Below are 22,040 nucleotides of genomic sequence, written 5' to 3' on the forward strand. Positions count from 1 at the left end.
ATCGATGCCAAACGCATGAAGCTGAGCTTCTCCCAGGCAGTAGGGGTGTGGGAGAAAGTGCATAGGCTCTGGATGGAAGAGTCTGGATGGCCTCCCTCAGTTCCACAACCACAGTCTGTGCGACTCTCCTGAATTCAGCCACCTTCCCCAGTCTCTGCTTTCTCTCGTGAGAAATTAGGACAGGGATGACTTCTTTTCATTTATCATCCTGTCAAACTGAATATGAAAGGTTGGATGGAGGAGAAAATTATGAACAGAAGTTGTCATTGACCCAATCACAGTACTCTTGGAACCTTGTGGACATTTGCCAGGCTGGTGATGAGATTTTCCCACTGAGCTTACTGAGGTCTACCTGCCATACCATGAACTGCACACATTCTAAGTGTATGGTTTGAGACATTTTAAATGCATTTGATCATATGAAACAGTAGCAGTGGGATTTTTTTCATTTAGAGCTTGACACTAGGGATTTCCCTGGTGGTCCAGGGGCTAAGCCTCTGAGCTCCAAGTGTAGGGGTTTGGGGTTCAATCCCTAGTCAGGGAACTAGATCCCATGTGCTGCAACTAAGACCTGGTACAGTCAAATAAATAAATAAATAATTTAAAAAAAAAAGAAGTTGACACTGGCAGTTGTGTTGTTGGAAGCAACATTAACCTAGGGAAGTACACACACACAGACACACATATGGGGTCACCACCTAAAGGCAATCTAAATTTAAAAATTTTTAAAAATTGAACATCCAATGCAGCCAAAAATAAGTCAAATTTAAAGGCAATGAAACTGTTAGTTGAACAATAGCCATGGGGGCATCCCTGGTGACTCAGTGCTAAAGGATTCACCTGCCCACCCAGGAGACACGGGTTGGATCCCTGATCCAGGAAAATTCCACCTGCCTCAGAGCAACTAAGCCCTTGAGCCACAACTGCTGAGCCTGTGCTCTAGAGCCCGGGAGCCGAAACTTACTGAATCCCTGTGCCACCACTACTGAAGCCCGAGGGCCCTACAGCCCGTGGTCCACAACAAGAGAAGCCCCCCGCATGAGAAGCCTGCGCACGGCAACCGGAGAGTAGCCCCTGCTCGCTGCAACTAGAGAAAGCCCAGGTGCGGCAATGAAGACCCAGGGAGCCGGAAATCAACAGGTACTTAGAAAAGAAAAACGGCCAGGGTTCTTTGCCGGGGAAGTCAGCTTCTATCACCCCATCCTCAGCCCCGGTTCCCAGCAGGAATTCAGAAACGGGGAGGCTCTCCAGATGAAAGTCTGCCAACACAGCCCATCTTTCTCATTATCCGCATTCTCTGGCCCCGCCCCCTCCCCCAACGAAGCAAATGAGTAATTCCAGGGTACGTACCATTTTCAGTTAGTCCTGAGGTCACCTGCCACGACAGAAGAGAGAACACTGTGGGTATAAGACCATGCTGTGTACTGTTGATGTGGGTCTTTGATCCTATAGGGGACTTTAGAAAAATAGGCGGGAAAACTGTCCAGTCAAAGGTCCCAAAAGATAGTGTAGAAGACAACACTGGTGGAAAAGGGACACGCTTTTCCCGCACCATGGATCTTTCAAGTCCATACTGGTCTGCCCATTGCAAAATTCTTACTTCACTGAGGAAACATTTCTGATGAGGAAAGGTCCCTGCGTGATCTCTAAACCCATGCTGCCTGTGTGAATGGCCTAGGGCACCCTGGTGGCTCAGACGGTAAAGAATCTGCCACAGGGCAGGAGACCCGGATTCCATCCCTGAGTTGGGAAGATCCCCTGCAGAAGAGAATGGCCACCCACTCCAGTATTCTTGCCTGGAGAATTCCACGGACAGAGGAGCCTGGTGGGCTAAAGTCCACGGGGTCGCAAAAGAGTGAGACATGACTGACTAACACCTTCCCTTTCTTTTTTGGAATCACGGGTCATAGGTGAGAGACTCAATGCTCCTCGTTAAGGACATTGTAAATCCCACCTCTAATGCACACGCTCGGATTTTCCTATGTGAATTCAAACGAATTCGAAACGAAAGAAAGAAACCAAAAAAGCAGCACTCTTATCCCAGACAAAGATGGGTGAACTTGGACTTCCCTGGTGGTCCAGGGGTAAAGAATCCACCTGCTAATACAGGGGATGCGGGTTTGCTCCCCGATCTGGGAAGATCCCACATGCCCAGGAGCAACTAAGCTCGTGCGCCACAGCTACTGAGCCTGTGCGTCCTAGAGCCTGCGTTCTGCAAGAGAAGCCACCGCTGTGGAAAGCCTGCACACCGCAGTGAAGAGGAGCTGCTGCTGGCCACAACGAGAGAGCCAGTGCGCAGCAACCAAGACCCGCTGTAGCCAGATGTTAAGTTTATCAATGAATTAAAAACGGTTGAGCTTACCTTGGTGTTAGACGGGCTCTCTTCCTCTGCCCTGCGCATGGGCAGGTCCTCCACCAGGCCCTCGGGGGAAGCTGGAAGGACACAGAGCGACTGTCAGTCTTTGGTGACGCTGCTCAGGAATCACTCAGAGAGGTCTGCTTGATGTAGACCCCGGGTGAGAGTCTATGGCCGTGATCGGTTAACAAGCAAGCACTGAGAATTAGGGGCCACCCTCCTTGGTGGGCGAAGAAAGGCAAAGGAGAGGAAAAGGAAAGAAATGAGAAGCAGGGTGTTCAGGCTAACAACAAAGCCAAATCCTGGGTTCTTATCTATCACTGTCCTGGGGGATGAAGCTCACATGAGTTACAGAGCTTGTGGTCATAATATTATTAAATACACTAAAATATCTCCCTGATTTTTTTTTCTAAAAAACAAGTCTTAACAATTGAAAAAAATTTTTTATTTATCTTTTGGCTGCAGTGGGTCTTTATTACTGCACAAGGGCTTTCTCTCTAGTTGTGGTGAGCAGGGGCTACTCTCTAATTTTGGTGTGAGGGCTTCTCCTTGCTGTGGCTTCTCTTGTTGCAGAGCATAGACTGTAGGCACATGGGCTCAGCCGTTGCGGCTTGAGGGCTCTAGAGCTCAGGCTCAGTAGCTGTAGAGAACAGGCTTAGCTGCCCTGTGGCGTGTGGGACCTTCCCAGATCAGGGATGGAACCCGTGTTGCCTGCATTGGCAGGTGGATTCTTTACCACTAAGTCACCAGGGAAGCTCTCTCCCTGATTATTATATGGTTGGGGCCAGAGGCTCAGGAGTGACCCTAGCACTAGTAGATATCAACCTGCATTGTCTACACGGAGTCTCAGACTCTGTGGACTAACCAGGAGCATGTGGCTTCTGATGGGCATTCACACTCACGTCGGTGCCAAAGTTGGCTTTAAATGCACCTATAGCTTCCCTGGCTTCCCTGGTGGTTCAGATGGTAAAGAATCTGCCCACAGTGTGGGAGACCAGGTTCATTCGATCCCTGGGTTGAGAAGATCCCTGGAGAAAGGAATGGCAAAACACTCCAGTATTCTTGCCGGAAGAATTCCGTGGACAGAGGAGCCTGGCAGGCTACAGTCCATGGGGTCGCTAAGAGGCAGACACGACTGAGTGACTCAGCTTTCACTTTCACAGCTGTCCTGGGTTCTGGGACCACTGAGGCCCCTTCTGATGATGGGCAGTGTCTGTGGCCTCTGTACCCCGATGCCCAGACTGTCTTGCCCTAAGATGAATGACCCCAAGGTTGAGTGATAAGTGAAAGTCAGTAGTTTAGCTTCTTGGCCACACGGTTGGATTCACATGTTGGTTCTTCCACATAGGAGCTCCTGAGCATGGGTCAATCATCTCTGTGCCTGTTTCTCTCTCTGAGAAGTGGGGATAGAGGGTCATTGCCCAGGCACAGTGGGGAGGGTTGAACGAGATAATGTACATAAAGTATTCGGTGCTGATGGCACTTTTTGGGAAATGTGACGCTGGCAATTGTGATATGTAAGTGGGACGTATCTACGGGGGAAACGTATCTTTTAAAAATTTATTTATTTGGCTGCTCTGGGTCTTAGTTGTGGCATGCCAGGGGTGAAACCTGGGTTCACTGCATTGGGAGCACGGAGTCTTAGTCGCTGGATTATCAGGAAAGTCCTGGGAAACACGTATTTTTAACTGTACACATTGCCCACACATTCACAATCACTTCACACAGATCCTCCCCACATACACACTTCTAAAGCCCCATGTATGCAGACCCACACCCCCTCAAAGGAACACAGCTATTCCCGGGGGGGCAGAGCTAGGCCATAGTTCTTTACTTGGGGATTCGGTCCTTACCCCACGGCTCCAGTCCTCATCCCCAGCAGGAAATTGGAAACAGGGTAACTTTCCAGACCTAAGACCAGCAAGAAAGCCCCACCTCCCTTTTCCTCATTGAGTGAGTAATTCTAAAACACATACCCTTTTCACTGGTTCTTGAGACCACCTGCAGATACAAATAGCAAAGAAGATACTATGAGGGTAAGATCAGGCTTTTTTTTTTTAGGAGTTTGAATTTCCTTTCCTCACCTGCACCTGCACACGTCTTTTGTTCTCTTGGTGAATCTAGAAAACCAAATGGGAAATAGCAGTTGACTCAAGGGCACCCAAGAGCAAAAGGGGCCAAACCTACTCACGCCAAAAGGTACTGACTGGCTTTTCCTAGAGAACGTGTCCCTAAAGTCCGTTTTGTTTGGCAATCACAGAATCCTTATCCAAGGAGGAGAAATGCCTGCTGGTGGAAATGCTTGCTACAGTAGGGCAGATGCTGCCATTTTGGGATGCCCTCTTTTTATTTGATTTTACTGATATGTGCTTGACTGCATTGGGCCTTAGTTGCAGCACTCGGGGTCTTTTGTCCCAGGGCACTGGACTCTCCATTTGTGGCACACAGGCTTAGTTGCTCTGCGGCTTGTAGGATCTTAGTTCCCCAGTCAGGGATTGAACCTGCAGCCCCTGCATTGAAAGGCAGATTCTTAACCACTGGACCACCAGGGAAGTCCCTTGAATACCCCTTTGTATCAGGTGTCAGTGGTTAGCGATCCGTGAGGGGCACTCTCCCCATCACGGAAACTGTGTAAACCATCGATAATCTTCACTGTCAGATTTTCACGGATGAATTCAACTGAACATGAAATAAACCAACAAAGCAACATATCCATCTCAGACAAAGACAAGCGGCCTTACCTCGGCGTTAGATAGGGTTTCTTCCTCTGCTCTGCCATGAGGGAGCTCCTCCAAAAGGTCCTCAGGGGAGTCTGGCAGGCGGGGGTGGGGGGACACAGAGTGACTGTCAGTCATTGGTGGTGTTGCTCAGGAATTGCTCGGTGAGGTTTTCTTGCCTTGGGCAAGGAGATAGGCTGCGTGGATGTGGTGGGTAAAACAAGCATGACTCAGCTGCTGCCGGGCCATCTGCCTTGGTGGACAAGGAAAGGCAAAGGAAAGGAGCAGAAAAGAAGTGAGACAGAGCCCTTGGCTTTTCAGCTGAAGGCAACCTATATCATTGTGAAATATTCAGTCTACAAATGGTACTAAACTCCATGTTATGATTCAATGAGAGTCCCATCACTCACCCTGCCCATTTTGAAGTCCAGCTAAATTGCTTTTTTTTTTTTTTAATTTATGTGGACTGGTTTTAAAGTCTGTTTGAAGCCTATTGAATTTGTTACAATATTGCTTTTGCTTTACATTTTGGTTTTATTGGGCTGTGAGGCACGTGGGATCTTCGCTCCTAGAGCAGGGATGGAACTCACACCTCCTGCACTGGAAGGCGAAGTCTCAACCTCTGGACTCCCAGGCAAGTGCCCGATGCTCTATTTTTAACATCTGCCAAAACCACGCCTGCCTCCGTGAATTCATATAGGCAGCTACCACACTGATCATCTGTTGTTTAGAATTTTGTAGGTGATTACAAGCACACTTTTATTGGGGGACTGGATTGAATTCCAGACAAAATAATCTATTTTATTCATTCGACTAACATTTCATCATAAATATAATCAATTATAGAAGTTTTGAAAATACAGATATCCTGCTGTTTAACCACGACTGGACTTCCCTGGTGGTTCAGTGGAAGACTCTGTGCTCCCAATGCAGGGGGTCCAGGTTCGATCCCTGGTCAGGGAACTAGATCCCACATGCTGCAACTAAGAGCTGGCACAGCCAAATGAAAAATAAAACAACCCTTCCCCCAAAAAAACCTGTCCTAAATACTAACATCCATTAATTTAAAAAAAAACACACAAAAAAACGTGATTGCACAGTTTCACGGAGAGACCTACTTCTGCTAATATTCAGCCATCAGCTAACATTCAAACATTAATATCCAGACATGGTTGACTATTACATGTAAACAAACCTGAGTTGTAAACACGCCTTTACTTTTCTGGTCATGGCACAAATAACTTGGCAAATTTAAATTTTCATACATGGAAAAAAAGGAAAATAGCTTAATATTTTTATAGTTTTCTCTTACACACAGTATACTAAATAAACTTCTATCATTATTCTGCAGTCTATTTAAAGACTGAATTTCTAAAGTACCTTCAATTGACTGGTTTGTGGGGTGCACCCTGGGGTGTGGCAGGATGCCCACTTTTCTGACCCACTGCTTGGGGTGAGGTGCGTATCTTCTTAACTGAGGATCAAGTTTCCTTTTTGTCTCCATCAGGCCAGATCCTAGGAAATGCATTTATAACAAAGACAGCTGTTGGCATCTTGATGGCAGAAGAGCACAGGGAAGTCAGTGATAGCTTATTCAGTTTAAACCTTTGATCCCCTTACCCGACCAGCTGCCTAGCAGAGCCTCCTGAATCAAAGTTGGGCTTTAAGAAGATCTTGCAGTTTGGGGTGCACTTAAAACACTCAAGGGAGAGATTTTGTGGATAAAATATCTTTAATTTTTTCTTTTGGCCTCACCATGTGGCATGTGGGATCTTAGTCCCCTGACCAGGGATCGAACCCACGCCCCTGCGTTGAAAGCACAGAGTCTTAACCACTGGACCACCATGAAGTCCACCAGGTACCTTTATTTAGATGAGGCAGCATAGGAAGGCAGCACAATATAAACTGAGAACATGGGCACTGGTTCAAATCCCTCTAGAAGCAGCATGAACCCAGGAAGATGATGGACTGACTTCTCCCCACAGTTCTCTGCACTGTTCTTAAATAGTACCTATAGCATCGTGGCATGAGGCTTAAAACAGTTAAATACAAGGAAAAATTAAGAAAGAGTACTTCAGAAGTCCTCTTTAAGCGCTTGCTCAATAAATGTGCAGAAGAAAAAGCTAGAAACTGGGTAGGCTTGCCTCCAGAGAGAGGGCTTGGATGGCTATAGGACAGGTAAGGGTGGGTGTTTACTTTTCATCCTGTGCATGGGAGGGGTGCTTTTGAGGCTCGTGGAGAATGTGTCTCAATGTTTCCCATGAGTCCCTGTGTCAGCCCTGTGGAGGGGACAGTGCGGCGGCTGTAGCCCACGTCGTGTTGTTGTTATTTAGTCGTTGTGTCCGACTCTTTGTGACCCCTCGGGCTGTAGCCTGCCAGTTCTGTCTATGGGATTTCCCAGGCAAGAGTACTGGTGTGGGTTGCTAGTTCACAGCATTGAAATTTAGAGATTTTAAGTGCCTCGTCCAGAGTCACACGATGTATGATGGAACTGAGACAGGAACGTAGTTGGTTCCTTGAGGACAGAGATCCCTGAATTCCTAAGACTTCCCGATGATGCCTTATTCACGAACCAAGGGCTCCTCTCCCCCTTTTTCAAAATATCCTGCCCCAGGGTTTCTGCAAGGAGAGAGTTGATACCCCAGAGGAGGTCTTGAGCCAAAATAATGGCTCAAACCCTGACCCAGCCCCCCATCTCTAGGAATTAATCCCTGACCCCAAACATGACAGATTTCTCCGAAGGAAGCCCCTCTGAAGGATCAGGGGAAGTACAACCATGTGTTCATCCTCCCCCAGCGTCTTCACACTGTCAGCTGTCTCATGCTGAGCTTTCCCGATGACCAGGTGACCACCCCACGTGACCAGCGGTCTGTTTGACCCCTAAGCTGGCTCAGAACTTAGGACATTCCAAACCAACTGTCACATGATGGCTCTGCCAAGATTTAACTCCCCTTCAATGGACCAGCCTTGGATGAGCAAGGAGTTCATACAAATTTAACTGGGAAAGTAGTGATCTAGGCTGGTACCCTGGGAATTTAATGAATTAAGTCTGTGACCCTCAGTGTCTTACTGACTTAAAAAAATATTAAGTATATTAAGATATTAAGTATACGGCTTGATGACTTCTTGTATATATAAATGTGTCTATGAAAAGTGAAAGTGAATGTCTCTCAGTCGTGTCTGACTCTTTGTGATCCCATGGACTATATCATCCATGGAATTCCCTAGGCTAGAATACTGGAGTGGTAGCCTTTCCCTTCTCTAGGGAATCTTCCCAACCTAGGGGTTGAACCTAGGTCTCCCAAATTGCAGGAAGATTCTTTACCAGCTGAGCCACAAAGGAAGCCCAAGAATACTGGAGTGGGTAGCCTATCCCTTCTCCAGTGGATCTTCCTGACCCAGCAATTGAACCAGGGTCTCCTGCATTGCAGGCAGATTTTTTACCAACTGAGCTATCATGGAGGCCCCAACATGTGTATGGCCAACATCCAAATCAATATACAGAACTTCTGAAAGACGCAGACAGGATGGTTTTCACCATTTTCCAGTCAGTAACCCCCCCTCCAGTAGGAACCCACCATTCTGACTATGATCACCATATTTTAGATTTCTCTGCTTTTGACGTCAAATAACTGTAAACACAAGTCTGCACTCCTTTGTGTTTGGCTGAATATTATGTCTGAATAGTCTTTGAATTCATTGAGGTTGTTATGAGAAGCAAGAGTTCATTTTGAATTGCTGGCTCAGTATCTAACATGCTATGAATAAGCAAACCAAGTTTACCTCCTCTGTGTCTTACGTACTATAACCCATGTCGTTTTCCATGGTGGCTACTCAGAATGATTCTGCAATGAATGATTTTGTACAGGCCTCCACGTGAACATAAGCATGTCTGCTTCATGTATCTAAGGGAGAGAAGTTAGTCCAAAGATAAATAAATAAAAACGTATTGTATGAGTCCACTTACACGAAATGCCCAGATTAGGCAAGTCTGTAGACACGGAACATAGTGTGTTTCATGGTGTACTGGAGGTAGGGGGAGAGGAGAAGGTTTGTTTCCTGTTGATTGAAAGTGTTTAGTGACAGGTTCCAAATGGTTTACTGGTTGTAGGAGTTAGTTCCTGAGTCTTAAAACAAACTTTTAAAGATCACTTATACAAAAGAGAAGGTTCTTTTATACAGACCACCCCCACCCCACCAGGGTGACATTGTTCTGTGAAGTAGAACTGTGACTAGCGTCATCAAACAAACAAAAAAAGAGAGGTGATTTTCAAAGTGCTTGAAGTAGATGTACTCAAACTGATGGAGAGTAAAATTTGTGAAGTTGATAGTTTTAAAATTAGAATGTCGATGAAGCCAGATTTCACCCTGTCCCAGGACGCAGGAGCATAAACATGTTTCTGCTTGAGAAAAATGAAAAATGCAAACTTGATTAACAACAAAAAGGGACAGATGGTACAGAAGACAGCTGCTTCCTTGCAGTAAATGTAGGTGAAAATATACATTTGCAGCTGTACTTTAGATATAATATATAACTTTCTTGGAAGCCAGTCTCTTATCATTATTTGGCACTCCACTTTTTTTTTTTTAATGTCATTGAGTGGCCTGTGGGATCTTAGTTCCCTGGCCAGGGATTGCACCTGGGCCCCCTACATTGGGAGCACAGAGTCTTAACCGTTGGATCACCAGGAAAGCCCCTTGACATTCAACTGCTGCTGGGGTTTTTTAAAAATGTAATCCCAACTGCCCAAGTAAGAAAAAAAAAATGGTCTAAAAGAACATGAAGGTCATGGGTGGATTTCCTGTTTCAGGTCAACATGTGCTGAAATGAATTAAGGATAGGAGAGGGCGGAGGTGAGAGTAAAGCTGGCTGGGTCCCACTTCAGCTGAAAGGACAGGTCAACAACTGAAACAGACATATCCTGTGCTAAAAAGAGTTGGATAGGATATTTCTTATTCAACTCAGGTATTTGAAGGTCTACCACATAGGGATCCTTTGGGGGTGAAAATCACAGCCACCTGACTCGACAACTAAACGAAAGAAAAAAATTAAAGAAAGAAGACTTCCTTGCTAGTCCAGTGATTAAGACTGTGTTTCCAAAGCAGGGAGTGTGGGTTCAATCCCTGGTCATGGAACTAAGATTCCATGGTGCAACCAGAAAATAAATTTTTTTTTTAAAAAAAGAAAGAAATTTATCAGCTTAAGTGACTGCAAAGTCTAGCCTCGTTGTCTGGAGCTAGATGCTAATGTCATCCGACTTCATTTTCATCTCTACAGTCATCACAGACCTCCTTTCTTCTGTGTTGGTTTTGTCAACTGAAGAAAAAAAAATATCCACAACCTAAAAGTTGAGAGTTATGTTTCATTCAGTGGGAATATTTAGGACTTCAAGCCCCTGGAGACAGCATCTCAAGTAATCCTGAGAGAACTGCTCTGAGGAGGTGAGGGAAGGAGTCAGGTTATATAGAAGTTTTACAACAAAGGGCAGGTAGTCCAAACATCGAGAGATTATTATTAATTAAAGAAAACCAGATATTCCAAGTTAAGGAATTCTGTGTTTTTCTAGGTATGGAAAGATGGGAGAGTCTGGGGTCACTGAAATCATTCTTTTCATATGCATGTCAGCTATCTTGGGCTAGTATACTGTGTTGCTCACATCCCTGGCTCCCTGGGGGTTCACCATAGGTAGTGGCTGCAGCCCAATAGCTGTCAGATCTCAGGGATTCTTCTCCCTCCCCCAGTGCCCTTAGGGCTCATGAACTCACACCGGAGGGCTGCAGTCGCTCATGACTGTGACATCCTTGTTTACTGATATGCCAGGAAATAGTCCATTTCTCAGTTTCATCTTCTCAGCAAACAGTAAAAGATTCCAAACTATACCTGAGTCAAGGTGTAGCTCTGCCATTGACTCTGTGCAGCACTGGGCCAAACACTTAACTAAGCTGTTTCCTCATTTATTCAGCCAACATTCCAAGAACATAATACGCTGCCCTTCCAGACTCTGGGACAACAGTGAGCAATGACAAATCTCTGCCCCTATAAACCTTACATCCTAGGAGGGTGGCAGGTACTCAAAGCGAACTAAAAACTGTCACTTGCCTTCTGTGTTTACACGGATGAGTTCATGAGTTACATGAGCAGTCAGTGACTTTCAACACACCCTGAAAGGAGTTCACGGCAGAGGTCAGGAATGAGGCACTTTGTGCTCTGGGAAAAACTGGTCTTCAGATAGTTAAATATTTTTTAGGATACTTTATGAGCCCAAATCCTTGAATCTTCTTAAATCTATAAAAGCACTAACATCATTAATAGAGACACCAGCTCCTTCTGACTAGCAGTAAACCTCTACCAAAATGTGTGCTTGACTGCATGGATCCCTCTTCGTTAAAGTCTTATAACTGAGCTGGACCCTGTGAGGCCTTCCCAGGACAGGCCTTCCCCATATCCTCTGCTTTAGCTCCTAAGGCTTTGACTGTGTGGATCACAATAAACTGGAAAATTCTGAAAGAGATGGGAATACCAGACCACCTGACTTGCCTCTTGAGAAACCTATATGCAGGTCAGGAAGCAACAGTTAGAACTGGACATGGAACAACAGACTGGTTCCAAATTGGGAAAGGAGTATGTCAAGGCTGTACATTGTCACCCTGCTTATTTAACTTATATGCAGAGTATATCATGAGAAATGCCGGGCTGGACGAAACACAAGCTGAAATCAAGACTGCCAGGAGAAATATCAATAACCTCAGATATGCAGATGACACCACCCTTATGGCAGAAAGGGAAGAAGAACTAAAGCACCCTTGATGAAAGTGAAAGAGAAGATTGGAAAAGTTGGCTTAAAACTCAACATTCAGAAAACAAAGATCATGGCATCTGGTCCCAACACTTCATGGCAAATAGATGGGAAAACAGTGGAAACAGTGGCTGACTTTATTTTGGGGGGCTCCAAAATCACTGCAGATGGTGATTGCAGCCAAGAAATTAAAAGACGCTTACTCCTTAGAAGGAAAGTTATGACCAACTTAGACAGCATATTAAAAAGCAGAGACATTACTTTGTCAATAAAGGTCCGTCTAGTCAAGGCTATGGTTTTTCCAGTGGTCATGTATGGGTGTGAGAGTTGGACTATAAAGAAAGCTGAGCGCTGAAGAATTGATGCTTTTGAACTGTGGTGTTGGAGAAGACTCTTGAGAGTCCCTTGGACTGCAAGGAGATCCAACCAGTTCATCCTAAATCAGTCCAGGGTGTTCATTGGAAGGACTGATGTTGAAGCTGAAACTCCAATATTTTGGCCACCTGATGCAAAGAGCTGACTCATTGGAAAAGACCCTGACGTTAGGAAAGATTGAAGGCAGGAGAAGAAGGGGACAACAGAGGATGAGATGGTTGGATGGCATCACCGACTCAATGGACATGGGTTTGGGTGGACTCTGGGAGTTGCTGATGGACAGGGAGGCTTGGCGTGCTGCCCCTTATGGAGTCGCAAAGAGTTGGACACGACTGAGCCACTAAACTGAACTGAAAGTACTTAGATAATAGTATTTGATGCACACTTCCGGAATTGCACACATTTTTTTGGATGTGAAAACTCCCCCCCACCAAATGGAAAATGTTAACTTCTTGATGACCATAAGCACATAGCCCCAGGCCTCCTGGAGACTAAGGACTGATACAGTTAACCCCTGTAACACTACCCTGTTCCCTCACTATCAGCCAGTCAGAGAACTATGCATGAGCTGATCACATACCCGTGACCCCCTCTCCCCGTCTCCACCTCAAGCTGGCTTTTAAGAGTGCTTTGCTGAACACCTTGTGGGGAGCAAGGGGCTTTTTAGGGTATAAGACATGTGTCTCCTTAAATAGCCCTGCAGTAAGCCTTTCTCTGCTCCAAACTCTGACGTTTTGGTTTGTCTGGCCTCATTGTGCCGTTGGGCACACGAACTTGCACTAACAATCACATTTATACCGACTTGCCCCCTACCACTTCAGAGGAGTTCTTCAGAGATATCTAAGAGTCTGTCTCCTGGGCTATAGTCCTTCAGTTCAGTTCAGTTCAGTTCAGTTGCTCAGTCGTGTCGGACTCTTTGCGACCCAATGAATCACAGCACGCCAGGCCTCCCTGTCCATCACCAACTCCTGGAGTTCACTCAGACTCATGTCCATCGAGTCGGTGATGCCATCCAGCCATCTCATCCTCTGTTGTCCCCTTCTCCTCCTCCCCCCATCCCACTCTTCGCATGAGGTGGCCAAAGTATTGGTTTTGCCCCCAAATAAAACTTAACTCACAACTGTAACATTGTGCACTTTTTTAGTCAAAATAACAAAATGTAGGTTAAATGTATAGGTAAACAGGAAGGGGTTATGAGGGGATGAGAGAGGTTAGAGTAGGGAGTATACATAGAGAAGGAGTGGGAAGGTTAGCGTTTCAGAAAACCATGTCCAGGTAAAAACTCCCAGAGAAGGTGGCATTTGTAAAATAGGAATAGTGTCTTTTCTTTTTTAGGCCTGTGGTGAAGATTTAATAAGAAAATACATGGATTCGTAAAACACCTTCCAGAGGTCCAAAACGGACCTAAGAAACCTCCATGCAAGGGGGCGCACCTGGAACTCAAAGGAAGGGGGAACGTTGGTCAGGACGGAACTGTGATGGAGGTGGACATTGCCTTGACGGAACGGTGATCCCCTGAAAATTGGGCCGGGTGGAAACGTTAGTCCTGGAGGAACGTGGATCCCCGAGGAACCTTGCTGAGGGCTGAACTCTGGCGGGGGAGTACAGTTACCCTGGCAATGACCCTCTCCCGGTGCGATAGAAGGTGGTAGGCGGGAGGAGACGGGACGGGGCTTCCGGCGGAAGTGACTAGCCTTCCACCGACTGTCAGGGAAGATGCTGCGTTCAGTGTGGCAGTGGCTTTGCCTCGGACTGTACAGCCTCCTGCTGGGACAGGCGGAGGCCCCGACACCCGTGGAGCCGCCAGAGCGGAGCCGGCCGTATGCGGTGCTGCGTGGGCAGAACCTGGGTGAGTGGCCGCGGGCCGGCGGTCTGGTCTGTGCTTTCGCCGCTGCGGGCAGCCGGAGCCTGGCACGCGCGGTGTGGACGGTGTGGGCAGTGTGAGGGCAGCGGGTGCTGGTGCAAGCCCTCTCCGAAGGCCTGGGGCTGAGCGGAAGGTTTGGTCCACTGCGAGCTTGACAGGTGCAGGTTGCATGAATGCCCTGGATAACCCAGGTCACACTCTGGCTCCCCTCCTCTGTGACTGTGTGCGCCCGAGCTAGGCAACACGGCGCAGAATATACCTCACCCCTCGGCTTTCCTAACAGGACTAGTAGTCATAGTCCATAATGATCACTGACATTTGTTGAGCGTTTCCTATGTACCGTGTTGTACTAGGCACGTTATATACATGATTTTATTTGAGCTTCACAGTAACTTAACGAGAAAGGTACGGTTTACAGATAAGGAAAGTGAAACTCAAAGAGGTGAGGTTATTTGCCCAAGTTTACACGGCCAGCCAGGTGGACAGACTTCTCTGGACGCCCAGTAGTTAAAACTCTGCTCTTCCACTGCAAAGGGCAGGAGTTCCAAAAATAAAGGAAGTGGTGGAGGCCAGTAGGAGAACCTTAGTTTTCTGGGGCTTGAAACATCCTTTTGGGAGGCTGTCATCGAAATGCACACACACATATATACATATAGAAGTACGTGACTTTGGAAGGGGCCGTGGAGCTCAAAGGTTGGCAAACTTTAAAAAGTCTTTTGTGCTGAACTTCATTGGTAGGTCTGTATATCTACCATGCTGCCATGTGGTACTGTTTCTGGATTACCTTGACTCTCCGTGAGTTCATTGTCGTGTATCGACCACTTTGTACCCAAGTACCTTGTACTTGCTCCATGGTTTCCATACATCATCCTGCTTAGCTTAATACTTTAGAACAGGATTTCTCATCCTGGTGCTGCTGACATGTTGGACCAGATGATTCTGTTTGAGGGTTAAAGGCAGTGGCGGGGTTGGGGGGGTGGTGGACATACTATTCTGAGCACACACTGTCTGAACACTCTGAGATATTTAGCAGCATCCCCAGCCTTTACCAACTAGATGCCAGGAGGACACCCCACTCTCAGTTCAGAGAATCAAAATGTATCCTGACACTTGCCAAATATCCACTGGAGGCAAAATCCCCATGGTTGAGAATCTGCTGCTGTTGTGTAGAACAGTACTATTCAAGGAGTGGTGGCAGAGCCCTGTGACATCTGCAGACTCTGTTATCTGCAAAGAGATGTCTTAGAGCACTTGAGATTATTTAGAAATTTAAGTGTGACATTGTTGCAACATCCAAGCAACTCAAAACCACTTCTAGCTCTCTAAATGGGAATGCTTTCTGGGTAGTGGGAGCTGCTAGTCAGTCATGCCCAGTAGGGCTAGGTAGTGGCACTGGGACAGACAAGTTACAAAAACTAGTCCTTTACCACAGATTGTGAGAAACACTCCCCTGGACAGTTCTATGCAGTGGAAATTTGTATCTCCATCTTTACAGAAGAGGAAACAGACAGAGATTGTGTAACTTCTGTAAAGTCACGTAGCCTGTAAGTGTAGATGGAAACCCAGACAGTCTAAACCCCAAACCATGTGTTCTTGACTGCTGTGCTGTGTTGCCTGTCTTGGTGATAATAACAGCTTTCATTTATCATGTGCTTATTATCTGCCTGGCACTGTGTTAAGCGCTTTTCATATAAAATATGAAAAAATTTTTGAGATCTAAAATGCAATTTGTTTGAGTAAGACACAATTGACAGTTAAAAAAAAATCATGATGTGGAGGTGCTTTTAAATTTTCTAGTATTTTGGTTGGTTGACAAACAAACACACAGAAGTATTCCAAATAAGAGTTGGAACTGCCAGGAAGATTGTAGAAAAAACATTCGCATTCAGTGGAAAGCTGGACCAGATGTCCTTTGAGAGCCTTCCAAGGCTAAGATTTTAGAATTCTTTCAGAATATATTGGCCACTTTTAATATTATGTTTAAAACAATAGATTCCATGTGACAGTGTTAACTCAAGCTAAAAAACAAACAAAAAAAGAGCAGTATTAGAATAGTTCCAAAACAGTACAAAAACATTTCACTTGAAATTCACTGTTTAAATGACATTCATCTTTAGCCCTCAGGAAACTCACTCTTGTGAGATGGGTTTCATTTGCCCCATGTTACAGAGTAGAAATGAGGCTTGAAAAGGGGAAGTGACCATAAGGAAGGCCCTAAGTAGCCTTAAGGGCTTCCCAGGTGGCTCAGTGGTAAAGAATCCACCTGCTGATGCAAGAGAGGTGGGTTCGATCCCTGGGTCAGGAAGATCCCCTTGGGATGGAAATGCCAACCCACCCCAGGATTCTTCCCTGGGAAATGCCATGGAAAGATGAACCTGGTGGGCTACAGTCCATGGCGTCACAGAAGAGTCAGACACGACTTAGCGACTAAACAATGCCACCACCAAGTGGTCTTTAAGTTCTCCCAGGTCCTGGGAAATGAAGAGTGGCAGGTTTATCCAGGCCCATAAGGTTAGCTATCCCAACAGATTATTGTGTACCTGACAACTTGGGGTTTAAGCTCTTCTTTTTTCTTTTTTAAAGAAGACTTACATTCTCCAATTCTAGTCCCCTGCATTCCTGCTGGGAGGTTTGGTTTTGTTGAGCCTTTTCAAAAACAGGTTGGGGGGCGGGGGGCAGGGAAACATTGGTTTAAATGGAATAAGACAACTTTAGGTCCAATTAAAAACAGAGCCTTAGAAACTCATGGAATGCAGAACTTTGAAAATGAGGGCAGGTATTTAGGTAATGAGGGCTGTTTTGAACAGAGACCCTTAAATTTCCCTCTGGCCTCTTGGCAGTTTCCGTTTTGGTCACCTTCTTCATCCTCCCTCCCTCCCTCTCCAGTGAAAGGTGATCTCTCTACATGGCCAGTTTTTAAATAATAGCTCAGTTCAGTGAGTGTGTGGGTGGGGTAGATAAGATACGCTCAAATTACTCATTTAAATAAAACTTTGGTCAAATCTTGTTGGTTTTGTTCAGAGGAACAGTAACCAGTCTGGAGACCAAGCATGATTAGGCCCCAGGTAGAGCCCAGGTTACTTACCAATACATACACGTACATTTACTTGTTAAGGTAACTTCAGTTTGAGCTTCCCCCAAGGTTTCTGGGATACACACACAAAGAGGGCTGCACATCACTTCCGGCAGGTTGCTAGTTAGGTTAAATCCCACCTCCTTATATCTAGTCTTGCACTGCGGGGCGGGGTCGGGGGGGGGGGGGGGGGGGGTGGGGTAACAACAATAGGTTCCATTACTCACCTAAGCAACTTAGAAAATTTTGATGTGAAATTCACTCAGAAACATAATAGATTTATGAAGTTGTTTCATTGCTTCTTTGACCAGAAAGCCCTTGTCAAGACGCCCCAAGAGACTGAAGCACGTTATTCTTATTGAATCTCCAATCTTTATGAATGGCTTTAAAAACATAGTTGGGCTCCCTGCTTCTGTTCTTGTCCCCCTATAATGGGGTGGTTCTCCACACAGCAGCCAGAGGGATCTTTTTTCTAACTAAGTCAGATCATGTCCCTCTTTGCCCATAAGCCTCTCTTTAAGCTCCCTAGTCGACACGGCCCTGCGTGAGCTGGCTCTTTGCTTTCTCCCTGGCTTCATTCCCCGCCTTTCTTGCTTCGCTCCCTCCTCCCAGCCCAATTTTCAGGGGATCACCATTCCGTCCAGGCAGTGTCCACCTCCATCACAGTCTGTCATGGCTGGTTCCCCCACACCCGGCACGGTGCCTGGTACCGAGTGGCATTGGGCACGTCGCTGTCAGCGGACGACTTGGAGAGCTTGAGCTGCCCTTGGGTGGTAACTGTTTTCCTTTTGCAGTGTTGATGGGAACCATCTTCAGCCTCCTGCTGGTGACCGTGATCCTCATGGCATTCTGTGTCTACAAGCCCATTCGGCGCCGGTGACAGCCGAGCAAGCAAGTCCTTCCACGAGCATCTGGGAACGGAATAAGTTGTGTTGCACGCGGGTCAGTGGAGAAGCTGGAATCAGAACGTTACTGTTTGGAAATGATCTTTGGTCTGGACAGTTGGTAAATTCTGAACAACTTAGAGAAAACATCTAGCCGTTGTCTTATCCTAATGCTGGAAGGCAAGCACTGGGCCCTGAGTCTGCTTCTCGGTGTTTCTTCTTGTATCTGGTTGTGCTTGTTGAGAGTAAGACCTGAAGTTCCAGGGCTCAGCGTAAAGATGGAGTGCTCACGAGAAAGAAAGCATAACTTTGTGAGTGGTGAAAAAACCACCCTGGATAGGAAAATTTGTTTGAAACTGTTAAGGAAGACTTGACCTGTTGACATTCCCTACTTAAGAATCATTTGGTCACAATGGGATAAGAATAACAAATGTTTTTAATTATCCAGAGGTGGCCTCGATGCCCCATTTGCAAAGCAGTGTCCACCGTGGGGAACGTAGACGGTACCCCCTCCGCCCCACTTCTCACGCTGCATAGAGCTCTGTGCTCAGATGCCTCCACTGAAGTCAGGGTCGCCAGGTAGGCCTGTGACCACCGGCACCCTTGGGCTGGGAGGCTCTGGGGGCGACCGGAAGTATAGCAGTTGGCCCATCTCAAACACGTTGACTTCCTTGTCCTGCACTTAAGTCTTCCCAGCCCGTGGCCTGGAAGTCAGGGCAGCTTTCTGATTCTCGGCAGGCGCTCTTTTCCGCCCTGGGTGGGGAGGGCGCGGGGCGCAGCAGATGTGCGTATTCACTGTCAAGGCCAAGGGGCAAGTAGGTGTGTGTTTACACAATTTAATTTCAGCTTTGAAAATGCTGCTATTCATTTGCACTGTTGGTGAACTGGAACATCCCCCCGTGGAAATACTTTCATTCTTAACAGTATTTATTTTAAGGGTGCTAGGCTTATCTGTGTTACTAATTTAAAACGCTTATCTTGTTTTGTGCTCCATTCTAGCACAGCACTGATTTTTTTTTTTAAACAACCTGAACTAAATGTGAAATAACTGAAGTGAGATACTATAACTGACCTAACGATTTTGTGTGTAACCCTGGACTGAGCCACTGACATGTCCACTGTTCTGTGCTTCTGAGCAAAATGCCCATTAAAACTAAAGTAAAATCTTAAGTGATGTTTTATCCTAGTCATTATTTCACAAGCATCTAAAATGCACGTGTGTGTGTGTTGGAATCTGATTTAATCTCTTAAGGAGGCACTGTGAAGTAGAGCTCCAAGCTACTCAGAAAACTGAGCCCTAAGTAATCTCTCAAGCTGGGTCGGGGCCAGAGGACCTGGATTCCTGTTCCGGCTCCAGTTACAAACAGGCTTGACTTCTCTTAGAGCCTCAGTTTTCTTATCTATAAAACAGTGATATACACACTTTATCTTTCTTTATTCTAGTGAGGATCAGGTGATGTGAAAACTAACAGACGGAAGTGGGATCACCACTGCTGGCCTGTGACTGGAGGGCGGAGTGGGGGGGATTCTGAGCGGCAGGGACAGAGTCAGATCACAGGAGCCCACATCCCCACATCATCTGGGATGCCGTGTTTTGTTATCTGCCTAAACACTTATTGCCATTTTTAGCATTTTAAAAGGAAACAGTAAAAACTTATCAGACTCATAAACCTTGTGCCCTGCCTTTTGCCCAGTAATCACCAGCCAGGTAAACCAATCATATTTGGTTTTCTGAAACAAACTGGCCATAGTCATTCTATGGAAAACCCAGCCTGCATCTTCATCCCAATGTTACCATCTGTTCAGTATGAGAAAGTAGTAAAGGTGAAAGAAAATATCAATTCTGGAAGCAAGAGAGAAATAAACTGAAAACTTTTATGCCCAGCTGCTGTTTTCAAGTGGAATTATTCTCCTGGCCTTCTGCTTCAGGGGTGCAGGGGGCAGGGGTCAAACCCTAGGTTCCCTAAGCTGAACTGTACTCAGGTTACTTGCCATGCCCCCCCAGCAAACACATTATACTAACATACACAAAAATGGGTTATTTTAGCAAATACTGATCTTAACATCCTCTAAAGTTGAGACTAAGAAGTTTGCAGGTTGTTGCTTGGATTATAGGGGCTTGGAGTCTTATTAGTTGATTACACATTTTTCCTTGCAGGATCTCAATCGTAAATCCACACTCATTTCTAGACATGGGTCTCAGTTCAGTTGCTCAGTCGTGTCCAACTCTGAGACCCCATGGACTGCAGCATGCCACGCCTCCCTGTCCATCACTAACTCCCGGAGCTTACTCAAACTCATGTCCACCGAGTCGGTGATGCCATCCAACTATCTCATCTTCTGTCATCCCTTCTCCAGCCTTCAATCTTTCCCAGCATCAGGGTCTTTTCCAAAGAGTCAGTTCTTCGCATCAGGTGGCCAAAGTATTGGAGTTTCAGCTTCAGCATCAGTCCTTCCAATGAATATTCAAGACTGATTTCCTTTAGGATGGACTGGTCTGATCTCCTTGCTGTCCAAGGGACTCCCAAGAGTCTTCTCCAGCACCACGATTCAAAAGCATCAGTTCCTTGGCACTCAGCTTTCTTTATAGTCCAACTCTCACATCCATACATGACTACTAGAAAAACCATAGCTTTGACTAGATGGACCTTTGTTGGTAAAGTAATATCACTGCTTTTTAATATGCTGTCTAGATTGGTCATAACTTTTCTTCCAAGGAGCAAGCATCTTTTAATTTCATGGCTGCAGTCACCATCTGCAGTGATTTTGGAGCCCAAGAAAAGAAAGTCTGTCACTGTTTCCATTGTTTTCCCATCTATTTGCCATGAAGTGATGGGACCAGATGCCATGATCTTAGTTTTCTGAATGTTGAGTTTTAAGCCAACTTTTTCACTCCCCTCTTTCACTTTCATCAAGAGGCTCTTTAGTTCTTTGCTTTCTGCCGTAAGTGTGGTATCATCTGCATATCTAAGGTTATTGAAATTTCTCCCGGCAATCTTGATTCCTGCTTGTGCTTCATCCAGTCCAACATTTCTCATGATGTACGCTGCATATAAGTTAAATAAGCAGGGTGACAATGTACAGCCTTGATGTACTTTCCCGATTTGGAACCAGTCTGTTGTTCCATGTCCTGTTCTAACTGTTGCTTCTTGACCTGCATACAGATTTCTCAGGAGGCAGGTAGGATGGTCTGGTATTCCCATCTCTTTAAGAATTTTCCAGTTTGTTGTGATCCATAGTCAAAGGCTTTGATGTAGTCAATAAAGCAGAAGTAGATGTTTTTCTGGAACTCTCTTGCTTTTTCAATGATCCAGCGGATGTTGGCAATTTGATCTCTGGTTCCTCTGCTTTTTCTAAATCCAGTTTGAACATCTGGAAGTTCACGGTTCACTTACTGTTGAAGCCTGGCTTGGAGAATTTTGAGCATTACTTTGCTAGCATGTGAGACGAGTGCATTTGTGCAGTAGTTTGAGCATTCTTTGGCATTGCCTTTCTTTGGAATTGGAATGAAAATTGACCTTTTCCAGTTCTGTGGCCACTGCTAAGTTTTCCAAAATTGCTGGCATATTGCGTACAGCACTTTCACAGCATCATCTTTTAGGATTTGAAATAGTTCAACTGGAATTCCATCACCTCCACTAGCATTGTTCGTAGTGATGCTTCCTAAGGCCCACTTGACTTCGAATTCCAGGCTATCTGGCTCTAGGTGAGTGATCACATCATTGTGGTTATCTGGGTCATGAAGATCTTTTTTGTATAGTTCTTCTGTGTATTCTTGCCACCTCTTCTTAATATCTTCTGCTTGTGTTAGGTCCATACCATTTCTGTCCTTTATTGTGCCCATCTTTGCATAAATTGTTCCCTTGGTATCTCTAATTTTCTTGAAGAGATCTCTATAGTCTTTCCCATTCTAGCGCTTTCCTCTATTTCTCTGCATTGATCACTGAGGAAGGCTTTCTTCTCTCTCCTTGTTA

The 22,040-nt window shown here is 45.8% G+C and overlaps 1 protein-coding gene across 1 annotated transcript; it reads left to right on the plus strand.

The window, feature by feature from the left end:
* The first annotated feature begins 13,936 nt into the window (after positions 1 to 13,936).
* On the plus strand, positions 13,937 to 19,236 carry C17H12orf76 (chromosome 17 C12orf76 homolog). Its single transcript, XM_042234699.1, has 2 exons — positions 13,937 to 14,094; positions 17,977 to 19,236. The coding sequence occupies exons 1-2, from the start codon at positions 13,962 to 13,964 to the stop codon at positions 18,060 to 18,062; spliced, it is 219 nt and encodes a 72-aa protein (XP_042090633.1). The 5' UTR covers positions 13,937 to 13,961; the 3' UTR covers positions 18,063 to 19,236.
* The last annotated feature ends 2,804 nt before the right edge of the window (positions 19,237 to 22,040 follow it).

The sequence above is a fragment of the Ovis aries genome, chromosome 17 (assembly GCF_016772045.2).
Source record: "Ovis aries strain OAR_USU_Benz2616 breed Rambouillet chromosome 17, ARS-UI_Ramb_v3.0, whole genome shotgun sequence".
NCBI lineage: Eukaryota > Metazoa > Chordata > Mammalia > Artiodactyla > Bovidae > Ovis > Ovis aries.